General features: G+C 34.3%; 1 protein-coding gene across 6 annotated transcripts in view; it reads right to left on the bottom strand.

The window, feature by feature from the left end:
• The window catches only part of INTS6 (integrator complex subunit 6), a 111,423-nt gene that overhangs the window by 38,768 nt on the left and 54,410 nt on the right, over positions 1-18,245 (bottom strand). For all 6 annotated transcript variants that reach the window (XR_004346673.1, XM_032611210.1, XM_032611209.1 and 3 more), the window contains 5 exons: positions 12,183-12,366; positions 6,545-6,670; positions 4,969-5,123; positions 1,019-1,171; positions 20-152 (listed from right to left, as the gene is read on the bottom strand). Coding sequence is in view for 5 of the 6 variants with exons in the window: in XM_032611210.1 (XP_032467101.1) it covers positions 20-152; positions 1,019-1,171; positions 4,969-5,123; positions 6,545-6,670; positions 12,183-12,366 (751 nt within the window). In the remaining variant the exon portion in view is untranslated. The remainder of the gene's footprint in view (positions 1-19; positions 153-1,018; positions 1,172-4,968; positions 5,124-6,544; positions 6,671-12,182; positions 12,367-18,245) is intronic.

The raw sequence follows: 18,245 nt of genomic DNA, 5'->3' as shown, positions 1-18,245 counted from the left end.
TGTGATGAGAATAACTTACCTAAAAGGGGAAGGAGGACTGGGTAATTGTAAGGCATCACAAATAAGTTGACACAGTTCAGTGCTGTACTGGCTTTCAAGTAACCAAAGGGATGGCCAAGTTCACTATATTTTGCACTATTGCTTACATATACCTGTTAAAAAGGAGTAGTTAAAACTTCACATTTAATAACCTTTACAGAATGTTATATAAACCACGGATTCAATTTAACTTTTTAAGAAACATCAAACTAAATTTTTAGAGATTCTCATACTGAGTGAAGTAAGTCAGACAGAAAGACAAGTATCATATGATATTGCTTATATGCAGAATCTAAAAAAAGGCTACAAATGAACTTATCTACAAAACAGAAACAGAGTTACAGGTGTAAAAAATAAAACTTATGGTGTGGGGAGTGGGGAGGGATAAATTGGGAGACTGGGATTGACACATACACACTGCTATATATAAAACAGATAACTAATAAGGACCTGCTGTATAGCAAAGGGAACTCTACTCAGTATTCTGTAATGGCGTATATGGGAAAAGAATCTAAAAAAGAGTGGATAGGGCTTCCCTGGTGGTGCAGTGGTTAGGAGTCCACCTGCCAATGCAGGGGACACGGGTTCAAGCCCTGGTCGGGGAAGATCCCACATGCTGCGGAGCAACTGAGCCCATGCGCCACAGCTACTGAGCATGTGCTCTGGAGCCCGCGAGCCACAACTAATGAGCCCGTGTGCCACAACTACTGAAGCCCACACGCCTAGAGCCCGTGCTCCACAACAAGAGAAGCCACCGCAATGAGAAGCCCATGCACAGCAACGAAGAGTAGCCCCTACTAACTGCAACTAGAGAAAACCTGTGCGCAGCAACAAAGAAAAAAAAAGAGTGGATATATGTATATGTATAACTGATTCACTTTGCTGTACACCTGAAACTAACACAACACTGTAAATCAATTATACTCTCAATAAAAATTAAATAAATAAAATTTTAAACTGCTATAGTCGTTCAGCTCACCTGCCAACAGGTTTGAGGAGATTTTCTTTCCAGGATAAATTGAGTCAGCGGTGAAGGTTCCAACTCATATTTGTCAAAAGGCAATTTGTCAATAACCATCGGTTCACAGTCTGTACAGGAAAACTTCACTACAGGATGAGATGTACGAGGTGGCTAGAGGGGAAAGTCTTATTATTACTCTTTCACAAAGTACCAGAAACAAACTCCTTTTTAGTATCCCTCACTACCAAAGTTTACTCAGTTTCTCAGTTTTGCTAGTGAGAATTTAATTTACTACCAAAAGCACCACTAAGCTGAAAGAAAATACTTTAAAATGTAATGCTTAAATTATATAATATTCACAAGAAAAAAAGACACTTCAAAATCTATACAGAATTAAAATTTTTGTTAAGTCTTAAAATCAGATTTATCAGAAAAATTAAATGCAAAATTTTGGAATTAAATAAGTGCTCATTAATTTTTATATATAAGAAACAACTAATTTAATAGAAACCTTCCTAAGTCCTCAGTTGTAGCAATTTAACTACTTGGCTTCGAAATTGATGACACACATTGATCAGTACAAATTTTTGAATATACAATATATTAGGGCATATATATATTTATACTTGTAAATTATTAATTTATAGGTACATAATAAAATATATACCAAAATAATATTAAAAATAGAAAAGAGTAAACATACATGGAAGTTCTAATGCTTCCCTTCCCTATTCCAGCAGACTATATTGGTTACCCCTGTGTTAAATACACCCTACTTTGGAGGCCCTGTTGTAGAGCCACAAAAACCACAATACTTTAAAGGAAAAAAAAAAAAAGCAAGTTACTCTATTTCCCCCTTAACAGTCTCCTTCCTAAAAATCTCACCAAGTGAAGACTGGTGAAGAAAATATGAGCTATGAAGAAATAATGTGGAATTTCATAGCTATAAAGGACTCCTTTTGGCCTCAGTTACTATCTACATACACTGGTGGCTCCCAAATCTACTGTATAGGGACCAGATTTCTCTCATTTCTCTTATGTATCCAACTACCTACTGTACATAACCTGAATTTTCTATAGGTCCCTCAAGTTCATTATTATTCATTATTTCACCCCCAAACCACAAAACCTGTTCTAAAAAACCTAGATGTTAGCCTTAATATTGCCCTCTTATCCTCCATACTTAACTGTCACAAAGAACTAGATTAAATGATACCACAAATTCTAAGCCACTTAGCAGAACACATAAACATGGCAGATGCTCACTATTTTAGTTACTGCCCTCTGTCAATGCTAAATTCTCATCTCTCTAAAAATTTACCTTCTATTTCTTACCACTCTAATTCATGCCTTCATCATTTCTCAGACTAGATTAGTACAACTGTTCATTTTTAATTAGTCTCCCTAATTAGTCAGCCCCCTCCAATCAATCCCATGGCCATGGAAGATAAATATAATCATGTAATTTTCCTAACTCAAATGATTGGGTAAAAATAGCAGCCAACCACCTAAAATTAGGGCCAGATTCTTTTCTTTTAATATTGTTTTACAAAGAGCCTTGACAATACAGTCCCCATCTGCCTTTTAACCACCACACCATGTATACCCTGTGCTCCAGCCATACCAAAACGACTTGCAGTTGCCCAAACAAATCATTATCTTTCATGCCCCGGTGTTTCATGTTATCACAAGCTGCTTTACTATTTTCCCCCTTGCATAATGCAAACAAACTAAGTTTTGAAGACTGAACTGGCAAGGCAAGTACCAACCTCTAAGAAACTTCTTCCCTGACACAGTCTCACCATGTACCCCAAACACATACCAGGCAGTTAGGCACCACCTCCTCTGGGCTCTGCTCTGCCCCCTATGACAGCACACTGTACTCTATTATGTTTATATGACTGACCTTCCTATGGAATGGTAAGGTTCCAGAGGGGAAGTACTGTTTTGCTCCTGTGCCTAGCATGTACCTGACATACAGTGTATTGAATGGGTCTGTGAAACTCATCTATTTTTTTGGATGACAATATTGAGATCCAAAAAGAAAAGGGGGGGCATTTATTATTTCATTTAATCCCCAAAATAATCCTATGAGATAGGAGTTACTATCTCTAACAGATGGGAAATTGAGCTTAGAGAATATAATTAACCAAAGATATATGGCTAATAACTGGTAGAGCCATGATTCAAATTCAGAACCAGTCTCTAATAAATCACATTTAATTTCAGTATCAATACTTCTTATATGAAATACTATTATTTATATAAATTTCATTTCCCCTCAAATATCCTTCAGTTACTAAATTTTGCCAGTTCTTTCTAATATTCTCTCTCTTTTTTTTTTAATCATTCTCTCTTCCATCATCTTAATTAAAACTCTTATATTAAGTGAACCAAAGCAATAGCCCTCTAGGTAAATAGCTTACCTTCCAGTTCATGTAACAACCACCAGATTAATTTTCCTAAAGGAACACTCTGTTAAAAATGTCTTCAGTTCTATGAACGCTATTAAGGAAAGCTCAAATTCCTTAACCTTGCATGTAAAGTCATAAGCAATTTGGTTTATTTAATAGTACTCTCAATGTCCTACATACATATTATGACCCACCTATCCTCACAGTTACTTTCCATTCCTCTAAATGCACCTTGTTCTTTTTTACTTCCATACTTTTTTCTCACACAGTTTCCTCCTCCAACTGAAATCCTACCGACACTTCAAAATCCTCTATGGCATGTAACAATTTGTAATAGACCACTAGAGCAATATTAATAGATAATGCTTGTGATACTGGTTTTGGAATTCTTCCTATTAGGACTTAACAAGTACCATATGTACTTGTTATTTAACTACTGTAGGTGTTAAATAAATATAATAGACTGAATAACCAACAATATAATATTTCATATAAATATGATATCTGTTCCATAAGAATTCTGAAAGGGCTCTAGAGGAGAAAGTAGTATGACCAAAGAAATTGAGAGCTTCTCTAAAGCCAGACTAAAAAACTATGATGGTTCAATCCAAAAAAGAAAGACAATACCTCACCGAAATGTATAAAAACTTAATTTCATATACTACATTAAATCCCTAATGAATAAAGGAAATATCACTTTATAGACCTTGTATAGAATAAAAGTAAAAATTATCCTAAAGAGTTGATATTGGTTTAAAACATAAAAGGTTTCATTCAAAAAGAGTTCAATTTAACTCATAAATGATAGCTGCATGAAACATTACTAAAGACTGCTTAATGATCTTTGAAATACAACTCTTATCTTCTAAAGGTAACATCAAAAGAACCACTGTCATATCCCATGGCGTCCTCAATTACTACAAAAAACACTAATCTGAAAAAAGGGTATTAACAAGATTTAATAGATATTTGTACAAATTTACCCTATTATTATAAGAACCATACAGTGAACACTGATAATTCACCAGGATCATTCAACAAGCCTCACTGTTTCTAAAAATAATTCCTATAAACAAGACCAGAAAATCTTTGCTACCTTAAACCCCCAGACTGAAAACACTGAATATAACTAAAACTATGCAAGTCAACATGAATTTCTAAGACTAAGTCCTAAAAGATTGCAGGCAAACCATCAGAATTATTTTCTAAGCCTTCATTTAAACTGTATATTATGTCCCAGAGACAAATCCTCATGTTACATTATATTTACAATCCAAAGAGAAGCTCTCGTTATATCTATGCTTCTGTAACCAGATGCCAATAATAAAAGCATAAGCATAATGTTAGATTCTAAAGGAGACAGATGCCTCTTCTCTATTACTTCCTGATGAACAATACAATACACTTAAGCAAGTAACAGCTCATCAGTGCACTTTGAGCGCTTGTCTAATTCCTATACAGCAGCCACACCTTTAACTGACGGGAGCACTTAAAACTAGTAGGAAAAGCAATTAATGGTTACTATTACAAAGTCACAGTCTCTCTGGTACTTACTAGTGTTGGAGAATTCTGATCTGGCCAAAAAGACTCTGGAACAGGCCAGTGGCCTATAGGAACCCCAGTTTTAGGATTTGGTCTGACATATATGAGTTTGTGACAGCTATGCCAAGGCTGAGATCCCAAAGGCCTTGATACATCTGGCTGCCCATCTACGGCAAAGAAATCAAAGCAAAGTATGTATCATTAAAGGAAAAACATAAGCAGTTAAATTATATCTACTATTACTTAGTGAAAATGTCTTAATACTTCTTCAATTCTGGATTTTCCTATTTTTCTTAAATGGTAGAATACTATCATGACCAAGGCTTAACATTTAGATTATATCAGAATTCACTAGAGACTAACATCAGCAAATTCCAACTATGAGTTCAATAGGTGAAAGGAAGTCCCACAGCATCTTTTCCTTGTCCAATCAGATTATGTAAAACATACTTTATGGTAGATACTTGTTTAACGAATGACATGTTTTCCCCACTAGATGATAAGGGCAAACACTCAATTTCTTCACCATCATGCTTGGCTTAGTAAATACTAGGTAAGTATTGCTAAATGAATATTTCTTTAAAATCAATCTTTTTAACTAAAGCCTAATAACTAAAATGAAAAGTTAATATGAAAATCCAGATTTGAGTGCCTACCTTTAATCTAAAACAATTCTAGAAAACGGTAACTCTCTTTAACAGTTCAGTAAACATTTACTTAGTGCCTAACTCTAAGCAAAGTCCTAAAATAATTTAAAAATAAATATATTCCATGTGTAACAATTCAATTTTTTTTAAGTTTGTTTTTTTAAACCAGACACAGTATGCGATTTATATAATCTTACCATCTTCTGCTCCTTCCCTATAATCCCTTCTGAGGGTACCACTTTCTCATCTCTATGACCTTTCTCTTCTCCCAATTACCCACTCTAGTGGATCACCTCTGCCAGTGCCATTAATGACTTTCTAATTCTTGTCATAAGCTACATCATACAAGGCAGAAGGTCCAGATGTAAACTGTCCATTGGTTCTGGTAAAACTCCTTATACCCTCTGGCTAATATAAATAGTTCATGATCACAAAATATTAGAATAAAGCCAGGTGGGGCTCAGCTAGACTTTAAAGGATCAAGCTGAATGGCAAAGGCTGGTTTCTCATTTTGGGAACCACACCAACCATTTGGTTCTGATCAGTCTGATCTTTAGAAAAAATGTAGCTAAGGAATTAAATAAACACTTAGGGTTGAACACTCTTGTGAATTAAGGGACATGGAAGAAGCATATATACTGGAGAGAGTCAGCATTACAATACTAAAAAGGAAATATGCTAATCTGTCAATGTTTAAAAAGGGTTTTGGCGCTTATAAATTTTCAGGCTATGAACAACCAGTATAAAAATGCGATGCTACCAAACCACTGTCATATTACCTTGACTTTCCTATTTAATCTTCCCTCTTTACCAACAGCTGTTTTGTCATCTTAATAATCTGACCTTAACATTGACAAGGCCAAATCATAGTAATTTTTCAGTTCAAGTTGAATACTTGATAAAGCCAGTTTACAATGTCTATAAGAGAAGTACAATAATACCTTCTACAGGGGAAGGATCTGGTCCTGCTTTCTCAAAGTTTATTACCACTCCACTTTGTACTTTCTGCACCAAGGACTCCAGACACTGATTAAGCATTCTTGGAGAACATACAGAGTATGAACGGCCTGAAATAAAAAGAATAAAGTTGCAAAAATTCCTACTTTTAACAAAAAAGAACCATAGTAGGGTTTTTGACAATACTGACTAACGAAAGTTCAATGATAAAGTCTGACCTTTTCATTATCTAATAGAAGAATAACAAAACAAAAATAGCTATTCTCAATCAATCAACAATTCCATTTTGTGAGAGTATGTAAATTTTTCTTTGTAATTAAAGGTATGTGGAAAATAGAAATCTTTGTGTGAGCAAACCACAATGAAAAAAATCATTACATATATACACAATGTATTACATGAAATGAGATTTTAAAATATATATAAATTAAAAAAAACTATCTCCAACTGTTTTCCAAAACAATTTATCTTTATTACACATATACAACATCTGGCAACGAACCCCCAAAATCTTACTCCTGCTTAACAAAAGTATTATCACTAAAGATTAATGCTAAGGACATAGATGATACTCAATAATTATTTAATTGATCTGCTGGTAGGTACTGCATATTTTAAGTGTTTGCACTTTAATATATAGATAGTAGCATGTGCTTCTCTGAATTTCATTTGGCTTGCATACTTAGAAATTACCTATCTTAAGTGAATTTCCCTCTTGAATATTTTAACCTATGAAATTTTTAGTTCAGAAGCATTAAAATGCTAGTGATTAAGAAAAAATACCAGTGAAAAGACTTCTTAAACAGGGATTTTTCAATAAATATATCTAGACCTGTGCTGTCCCATATTGCAGCCACTGGCCACATATGGCTACTGAAAACTTGAAACACGGCTAGTCCAAATTGAGATATACAGTAACTATAACATACACACCTGATTTTGTAGATGTAATATAAAGATAATGTAAAATCCCTGAATAATTTTTAATTACCAATATCACGTTGAAATATTTTGAATATATTGATTTAAATAAATATTATATAAACTAATTTTACCTGTTTCTTTTTAGTTTTTTGGTGGTTTTTTTTTTGGCTGCGCCACTCAGCTTGTGGGATCTTAGTTCCCCAACCAGGGACTGAACCAAGTCCCTCGGCAGTGAAAGTGCAGAGTCCTAACCACTGGATCGCCAGGGAATTCCCTATCAGTTTCTTTTTAATGTGACACTATAAAATTTATAATTATATATATAACTTATATTTCTATTATCTGTACTGATCTAGACCAGTGCTGAAAACCATGACAACTAAAAATCTTTAATCAAACATCTTACAATGTTATTTGCAATAAGCTCAATACGAAAAAGTCCTATTCCTTAAGAAATTCAACCAATTATTACCAAACACGTTATATTATTATATTTGACATATCAAATTACTCATATCAATTTACACTCAACATGTGATTTGCTAAAGGCTACTCAGAAAAGAGAACATTAGGCAGTAGAGTGATTCAAATCCTCAGTCAGCTTAGAATAACAAGCAACATATAACAAATGGCTTACCCTGAATACAACAATAAGAGCCACACTTATAAAAATACTCACCAATTACTGAGTGTCTATGTACCTGGCACTATTCTAATCACTCTATTAATTTATCCAATCCTAGCAACAATTTTATTGGTTACTTTCTCCATTTTACAAATGAGAAAACTAAAGCATGGAGAGATTAACTAATTTATTCAAGTTAGTATAGTAGTGCAGCCAAGATTCAAACCCTTACAAGGTATTAGACACTTTCATCTGGACATACGTTCTTCCCTGAAAACCATGATGTTACTTTAAAGTAGAAAGCCTATATGGAACCACACTTATTTGAAAGAATTGGCAAATTAAAATTTTTTTAGTCAATTTAAACATGTACATAAAACAATACATAAAAAGGCTGACCGTCTTAACACAGGAAGTATTTAGAAGATTATATAAAGGTTCAATATCTTATTTCATGATATTTAAGCATATTCCCAAGATGTTAATAAAAAACAAAAGTTCTTAAGTATAAAATTGTGGCAATCCTCTCTACTCCCCTAACCTGTGTCATCAACTAATTGATTAGGAAAATATAAGAGGTTATGATCTTAGTATGAAATAAAATTACTAACAAAGACATTTTATGAAAATTGGAGAAAAAATAAACTTGAGTCACTTAGAAAATAACAAAAATTCATTAATTCTTTTGAAAGTTAAAGGAAATTTTGCCATCTTTACAAAGTGAACCTATAACCTATGTCATGTTTCTCTTATTCTTTATGTCAAAACTCACCTCTTGGAATGTTTAACACCTTGTATTGAAGGATAAAGTTTCTGGGATCACTAATAATATTTGTGAGAAAAGCACATACTTTCAAGTCAAGAAGCTGGCTCACTTGTGGTTAGAGGATCCCCCCCAAAAAATCTAAACATAGTGAGTCTGAAGGCAGTAAAGTGAAACAAAGGAAAAAAAAAAAAACTTTCCCCCAGAGTATACTAGATTAGCATTTTAGTAAAATGGATAAGAGACAAAAGGAACATTTCTAAGTTGGGCAACAGTCCTTATACAGGCTAAGAAAGTTAAATTTATTTAATCTAGAAAAGTCTTACAATTTTTATAAAAAGCTTTTTATCCTCAATACGTCCACCAACATGTCTATTAGGCATTTTTAAAATTTGATGTCATACCTGCGCCTCTCCCAAACCTGCTTCTCCTCTGAGTAACCATCTCAGTACTTGGCATAGCCATTCACCTCCACTTGTTCAGGCCAACGGAATCATCTAGGAATCAGCCTTGATTCCTTCTTCCCTCATTGCCCTCAGTATCTCCTTTCCATCAGACCACCTCTCACCCACCACCTCCAAACCTAACACTTTAGATCAAAGTACTATCATCTCTTCTAGTCTCCCTGCTTCCATTCTCACCACTTTACAGTATATTCTCATCCAACAGCTGAAGTGATCTTTCAGAAACAGAAATCAGATGTCACCTCCTATAAAAAGCCCTCCAATGACTTCTCATCACACTTGGAAAATAAAAAATATTCATTATGGCCTAAAAGGCTATTCAATACTTGGCCCTTGCCTACCCCTCTAAACAAACCTGTTACTCTCTACTTCTCCCTACAAAAGCTCCAGCCATATCAGCCTTGCTGTTGCTCCCAAAAATATGGGGCATATTCCTTCTCTTATTATTTCCTCTACCTAGATCTTTGTATGGCTTACTCCATTATTCAGATTTCTGTTCAAATGCTAACTAGACTTAGTTAGCATGTGGTGACCATTTCACAATGTATACAAATATCAAATCATTATGTTGTACACCTGGAACTAAAATATCTAAAAAAGAGAGAGGGTTGATGAACATGCTGTAACAATAATTTTAGAGGGATTAATATTTTTAAGGTACAACCAGGGCTGACTTAATCCCTATTCAAACAACTGATTTTAACATCAAGGTTAGAGATATGCAAATGTAATTTATAAATAACTGTTGTTTTATTTACTTCTTTAGACAAAGAGTATAACAATCTCCAAGGACATGCAATATTTTAAATTGATTCAAACTGGGGTAAGCATATCCTTTAGGTTGATGGTTAAAAAAAAAAAAGTCACCTCCTCAAAAGACTTCCCAGGAATACTCATTCTCTGCCTCATTACATTCTGCACCCTCACCCTATTTTTTTTTCTTGATAGTAAGGAGAACTCTCTGAAATATTATTTATTCATTTTACATGATTTCATCTGTCACACAGTCCAAAAATGTAAGCTTTCTGTCTATCGTTCCTGCTGTATTCCCAGGATCAAAAACAGTTATTTGGCATAGAGTATTCATTAATTACTTGATAATAAAAGAAAAATGCTTACAATTACAATTATATAATTTTTAAAGTATACATTAAAAATATAACAAAATATTAGTTATTTTGGCAACACAGGCAAATTTCTTTCCAATTTTTCCTTAATGAACATGAATTGTTCTATAATGGAAAAAATAAATGTACACACACTACTCTTATCATCAAGTTTAAAAATGCACAGAATTGTTAGCAGTGATTACATATTTGGATAGTACAACACCAGTGGATGTTAGCTTTTCTATTATTTCTACTTTTCTGGTGTTTTATCCTCAAAACTTTTTTTAGTCAACATTCTTTGAAAATAAAGAAGAAAACATACTATTCACATAATATGGAAAGGTGAGTGACATTTGACCAGCTTCCCATTGTTGCTAGCAGGAGCATGAAGAAAGGTAAATAAACCACTACATCAGAAGAGATTCAGGATGTATATTGGGGAAAGCTCCCTAATTCCTTGACCAACTAAGTTTTCTGGGTCACTGAAAGATATTACCAACAGTGATTTTGGAATATTCTTCTAACTTATCTTCTTCTTCTTTTTTTTTTTTTTTTTAACATCTTTATTGGAGTATAATTGCTTTACAATGGTGTGTTAGTTTCTGCTTTATAACAAAGTGAATCAGTTATGCATATACATATGCTCCCATATCCCCTCCCTCTTGCGTCTCCTTCCCTCCCACCCTCCCTATCCCACCCCTCTAGGTGGTCACAAAGCTGATCGCCCTGTGCTATGCAGCTGCTTCCCACTAGCTATCTATTTTACGTTTGGTAGTGTATATATGTCTATGTCACTCTCTCTAACTTATCTTCTTCACATACCTATCTATATGGGATACGCTTTTTGTCTGTGAAATTTGCAGATCTCCAAAATCCACAGAATTTTAGAAGAAAGGCACCTAAAATATAAATTAGACTTTATATTTTCCTTTAACTTACATAGCTGGCTATGATAGAATCTCAATAGAGCACTGACAGTGTATGGAGACTATGTCACAGCCCCTGACACTGATGAAATAGTGGTATGCCCAACCTGGACATTTTAGTATCAAATTCCCTAAGCAAGAACTAAAAGGCACCATGAAAGCAAGAATACCATGCCTGTCATATTCACTATGGAAGTCCTAAAGCATGGAACAGTGCTTGGTACACAGCAGGCACTCAATACATATCCATATGAATTTAACCCACCTGTTAACCAATTCCACATTATAAAAGTTCTGAGTCTCTTACATATTCTGTTTCAAGAATTTCATTAATGTTCACTGAGCACAGTGACCACCTGGACTAGCTGGCTAAGAGTTCACTACCTGTTTCCTCTAACCTATCTAGCTTCCTCTTTGCCTCTGGGGAAAACTGTACTTAACCAGGCATTAATCATTACATGGATAATGAGATGATTCTCAAAACATTTTTTCAGAGAAAAAAGTTCTACGGCATTTGTAAATCATTAGCAATCTTTGTAGATAAGAATGTAAGTTTAACAACTTCAAATACCAGCATTTTCTATATGGTTAGAAAAAAAATATTATGCATTATCAGACCCAATAGTATTCACATCCTATTCAAATCGAATCAAAGACCTTCATCAATGTAGTTTTAAAACCATCTATGTCTACTAACTTCTAATATTAATTTGTTGAACAAAAACAAACATGGAGATTTTGAAATGCACACTTTAAAACATTCAGATAAACTCTGCTTAAGTCACTGAATTACTGCCAGCAAAGAACTTACCGCCTGTCACTTCACACATTGGTGTGATTGCAGAGTCATCTAAAGGCACACCTGTCAACTGCTCTGATTCTACTGACATCGTGCCAGGCAACCGCAACACTAATGCAAAGAGTCTCTGATCCCAACGAAAAGGTTCCTTGGTCAATTCGCTTCCAGGCAAAGGAGAATTAAGAGGTAAATGGAGCTGAAAGTAAGGGGAAATAAAAAAACAATAAGATTTCCAACACTATTTCTCCCAAAAAGGCTACATTAATGATACATATTAAAACTACATCATGAGTCTCCTATCATTTAAAAAAACCAAGCTCAAAAAACAAAAGCTTATATATATATATAAATATATATATATATAAAATAGCATATAAGATATTAGTACTTCAATTTTCTTAAGCTTTGCTCAAAGAAGACCTCAATTGAAAAAAATCTATTTCTGTAATGCTTTTCAGATTTCAACACAACTCACCACCAGGTGCTGGACTGCTTCTAAATAAATCATTTCATTTAATCATTAAATCAACCCTATGATAAATATCTTAGGGTTCCTATTTTCTAGATTAAAAAAAAAAATGGGCCTCAGAGACAATAAATGATTTGGCCTCCCAGGTCCAAGTCACTATTTTTTCTTTTTCTTTTTTTTTAAAATTAATTAATTTATGTATTTTATTTATTTATTTATTTTTGGCTGCTTTGGGTCTTCATTGCTGCGTGCAGGCTTTCTCTAGTTGTGTCAAGTGGAGGCTACTCTTTGTTGCGGTGCACCGTCTTCTCATTGCAGTGGCTTCTCCTGTTGTGGAGCACAGGCTCTAGAAGCGCAGGCTTCAGTAGTCGTGGCTCACAGGCTCTAGAGTGCAGGCTTAGTAGTTGTGACGTACGGGCTTAGTTGCTCCGCGGCATCCCAAACCAGGGATCGAACCCGTGTCCCCTGCACTGGCAGGCGGATTCTCAACCACTGTCCCACCAGGGACGTCCCGCAAGTCAGTATTTTTTTCTACCACACCACAGTAGCCTCAAACACCTCCACAGTTAATGATTTAAATATGCTTCATTTCATACGAAACATATCTTCCCAAAGCATTTGCTTAAAAGTAAATTTTATTACTCTAGTTACATATTAAATATATTAAAGGTAATGATTCTTACTACTTCTGAGTAAAGGTAGAGGGTTTGGGGGTTTCTTCCATGTGTTTTTTAATCTATGCCTCTCCCCATGCCTCTAGGACCTGCTCAATCAGAATCCAAGATTCTTAAGAATTTTTAAACACTTTAAAGTGATTCTAATGGGTACCTCTGAACCAACAGTCACAAGGTACCAACAGATCCACACATCAGTCTTAGCGTAAGTAAATGGGGACAACCAGACAATATGGGCCTCATGATGTGAAGTACATAACATTGAAAAAAGGAAGGAAAGAAAAAGGGAAGGAAAGGTTGAATCTGAATCTAACCAAGCCTTCAGTTCTAACCACCAGTTTACAGGGACAACTGACGATACAGGATCAAGTTATCCACCACCACAGGGAGCAATCAGTCAAATCCAGAATGTTACAGGACAGATGACCTGGTTTCTCCAATGAATCAATGGCACGAAAAAGCAAAGAGTGGGAGTGGGGAGGGCTGGTGGAACTGTTAGAGAATAAGAGACAAAATCAAGAGCAAAGATTTTTAAGACAATCGGGAAAATTTGAAATACATGTTACTGGTATTATTAATAATATTTAAGTGTGATGATATAGTGCTTAGGAAAACAAAAGTCCTTATCGCTTATAAAATTTTTAAAAAAAGAAATGAAACCCAGGATCAGCATACTCAGGGACTGATTTATACAAATACTGGAGTTTTCTTTAAAATACAGAACACATTTCAAAATTATCACTCCGCTGTATACCTGAAACTAACACAACACTGTAAATCAACTATACTCCAATAAAAAATTTTTTTAATAAATAAAATAAAATTGTCACTTCCAAATTAATTGCCAGAGTTTACACTACTTTTGTCAAAAACAAGACATAATTGTATTGCTTACAGCCTTTCTATTTCTCACCTTGAAGATTTCTGAACTTGATAAATTAGGGATTGAAGTCATTCTACACTGACTTAAGAACTCAAGTTTCTTCAATGACTTACATCAAACCATTAAAAAAAAAATCAGATTCAATTCTAAGAAGAGAATTCCTAGCAAAGCTCTGCTAAAGTGGCACCTCTCTCCAAAAGACTCATGTCAAGAGAATCTGCTGCAAGATTCCTACATCAGGATCAGCCAAGATTTCGTGCCCATGGCCAAGAGTCATGAGCTTTTCTCCTGGCACTGATCCTATTTTTAAGGCAGAAGTCAGAGGCAATAATAAGGAAGGACTCTTAAATTAAGAAATCTGGGCCAGGGTGTTCCCTGAGGAAGGTTTTCTAACCTCAAAGGTTCTGTGACACTTGCAAAACAGCTTGGGAACTCCAAGACCTTGCTGCTATCACCACACCCTGCCAGAAGATAAATATCGAAGCACCAATGGCACTGGAGGAAGATTTCAACTGTTAATGCAGTAGCTCTGGAAAGTAATGGATACGTGGACCTGTCTCAAGAATCCAGTGGACAACAGCACTGCAGAGACCTCATGTATAAATAAATAGTGGACAGACCCCAAATCACGTACACATACACACACAACAACAGACCCCAAATCACGTACACATACACACACAACTTATCAAGTAATGCTCACACACACACACACCCCAATCAGATAATGATGAGCATTATCTTTTTATTGGCCACACAATGCTAGATCTAGAATGTACTTCAAGTAAAACAAATAAGCAAAGGGTCACAAGCATATTTTACACAGAGCAATATCAATTTTATAAACTTGTCAAATTTTTATTCATTTTTCTATTTCTTATTATTTACGCCTTCCATATCACTACCACCCTCCCTCATCACCAAAGAGGCAGGAAAAACTCCTCTATAGCTGAAATGCGCTAGTAAAATAGGAATGAGTGAGGGCAAGCAAACAGGGACAGGAAAAAGATAAAAAACCTTAATGAAAAAATATTCTCAGGAGGGTTGGATTACTCCAAACCTAAAGTCTACAGTTGAAATTCTAGCAATGTCTTATAATCACCAAGGGAGGTCTTTCTGGATATGTGGACTTTGAAAATCAAGGCAAATAGCACATAAATCAAGTAGAAAAACATAAAATTAACCACTAGAAAAATGTGCAATAAATATGAATAGATAATTCCCAAAGTTAAAAATGGGCAACAAAAAAAAATAATGCCCGAAGAAACTCATATAGCCTATAAATAGGTAGAAAGACGCTCAAATACACTAATCATCAGATAATACAAATTAAAGGCAAGATGCAAAATGATACATAGAGCAGAGCATCTATATGCACTATTAAACAATTACTTAGTGTAGTTTTATATGTGTATAACATACACATATAGGAAAAGTAAAAAAACATGAACTGGAAGGCTACACACCAAATTCATGATAATTGTTGCTGCTTGGATGGGGAAGAGGGAGGGAAATAACACTGAGTAAGGGAAGAAAAGAAACGGCACTTAACTATCTGCAATGTTCTCTTCCATTCACTAAATTTTTAAAAATCCTCAACAAAAAAAAAAAATCAAAATGAGCAAATATGGCAGAAATTTTTGTATCACTTACTCTCATCCAGAATATTAGAATATAATAATATGCAAAAACACAGTAAACTATCCATTCAAGCAGTTATCTATATCTCTTTTATAACAGTGTTATCATTTTATAAGAAAATGAAACACAAGAAAACTTCATACACGTCTCAACTCAATAAAAGGCAGATTAGATATAATCACTAGCCCCAAAGCTCAGACATTTTTAAGGACATTCACACAGAGTTCTGCTTATACTTAACTGGCTATTAAAATATACCGTAAGACAGTAGAATATTTCTTGAAAATTATGTTTGCTTTCTCTCATCGTTTTTTATGCCCCTATAATATTAGACATTTAGGATTTGGAGGACTTAAAGATGCATGATAAAATATGGTCCCACTACTCCCAAGATTTCTGAGGACAGGGATCATGTTCCTAAAGGAACTGGTTTTAGAGATGTGTTTAAGGAGAAGCTGACAAACAGAAAGAAGATAGAAAATCACAGTACTGGCTATCAAGATCTTTATTAGGATTTTTATTTCTGAACACTTGACAGGAAAATAGTTTTATAAAAGCCGTTTTCTGAGACTTAATTGCAGGAAACTTTAGTAAGAGAGTACTCAAATTTAAATGTCTGATAAGGCAAAAAAAACTGTCATTAGCAACAATAGTTACAGTAGTAACTATTACTTGGCAGACACTGTTCTAAACCATATATGTGTGTGTGTGTGTGTATACACACACACACACACACACACACACACTCATTTAATCTACAAAATAAACAAACGTGGCAGGCACTACACATTCCTATTTACAAATGATAAAAACTGAGGCACAGAGAGCCTTGCCAGAAGGTACACAGTAAATGATGAGGAGACAGAATATAAACCCAGGTAGACCGGTCCCTGATGCTGTGCTCTTAAACACTGCATTGTACTGCCTGTTATTGAAATCATAATCTGCATTTAAAAAGATCAAGTGTTGAGATATTAATGTAAAAAATAAACTAATTCTATTAAGTGGAAAAAGAAAATTTTAATTATAAAAATAACTACTTTTAGAAAAAAATTTTAATCATCCATTTCTGAATCAATCTGGTGATTTTGAACCACTAATTACTAAATGTTATGAACATTTTAGATTATTTGTTTTTATAAAGCACAATTCTATGCTTTTCCCCCAGTTACTCTTTGATGAAAAGAGGCACTTTCTCCCTCTTGCTATTCACTTCCAGTTCTCAAGTACATGGGTAATAACAACAATAAAAATAAACAACAATAACTGCTAGCATAATAAGCACTCACTATGTATGTGTCAAGCAACATTCTGGGAGCTTTTCACATTTATAACATGCTTATAACAAATCGATGGGGTAGGTACTATTATTATCCCCATTTTACAGACAAGTTGCAATGTAAGATTGTGTGTCAAGAGAGAATACTGACTCAAATAACCCCTGCTATATAATCAAGTTTAGAGCATCAAAGAAGGGCTGAAAATTTTAAGAACTGGATGAATCATGTGTAATTCAATAATATAGTAACTTTCTCGTAACCATGACATTATTGGTCTTTATTAGGGTCTTCATAAGATTATACTTTGCAAAGCTTCGGTCTAATGGACTAATAAACACAGAAAACTTTATACTAACCAAGTTTTATTTTTACTTGAATACAATTGAGGTTTTCTATATTATTATTTTAAATGGTTAATTTTATTGATCTCACCATTCCAGATTTCTTATATAATTACCTTGGTAGCTGACAGAAAAGGAAATATAACTTCAATTTAAATTGAGGAAGACTGTCCTACTTTTCCTTCTTTCCTTTGGATAACTATCTTACTGCCCTTTCTCACCTTTGAGTCTCTCCTCAATTTCTTATAAAAAAAGACAATTTATTTCTCCATAGGTATGAAAAACAAAGGGCAGATTAGGAAGGTGATTGTCTATCATTAGGCATACTCAAACTTCATTTATTTATAATAGTGTGACTTCCCCTTAATTTGTTTCATATTTGTTTATGGTTCAGACCCTAATTATTTGTGATTTTGCTACGGCTGGACTAAAGATCAACTTAAATTTTAATCAGTTATTCTGTGAGTGCCTACCACAAGCATGGCATTATTTCAGGATTTAATAAGGACTCTACCAAGCCAAATAAGTAAGATTTGGATAACGTTTTAGCTAGCTCACTTTAAGATAACCAATTATAAAACTTCAGATAATCAGGATTCTCATACGTTATTACTTATTTTTTACATTTGCAGAATGTAAAAAATAAATAAATAAAAGTCAGCAAACACTGAAAGAAGATAAAAGAAATTTCTTTTAAAAACATTTTTAATTCAGGACCCGAACGGATTTCTCCTGGCACGCAATCTAACTCACTCCTGGATGATGATCACATCATGAGAGTCAGGTG

The sequence above is a fragment of the Phocoena sinus genome, chromosome 18, assembly GCF_008692025.1.
Source record: "Phocoena sinus isolate mPhoSin1 chromosome 18, mPhoSin1.pri, whole genome shotgun sequence".
NCBI classification, from domain to species: domain Eukaryota; kingdom Metazoa; phylum Chordata; class Mammalia; order Artiodactyla; family Phocoenidae; genus Phocoena; species Phocoena sinus.
This window is presented reverse-complemented; position numbering and strand designations above follow the sequence as displayed.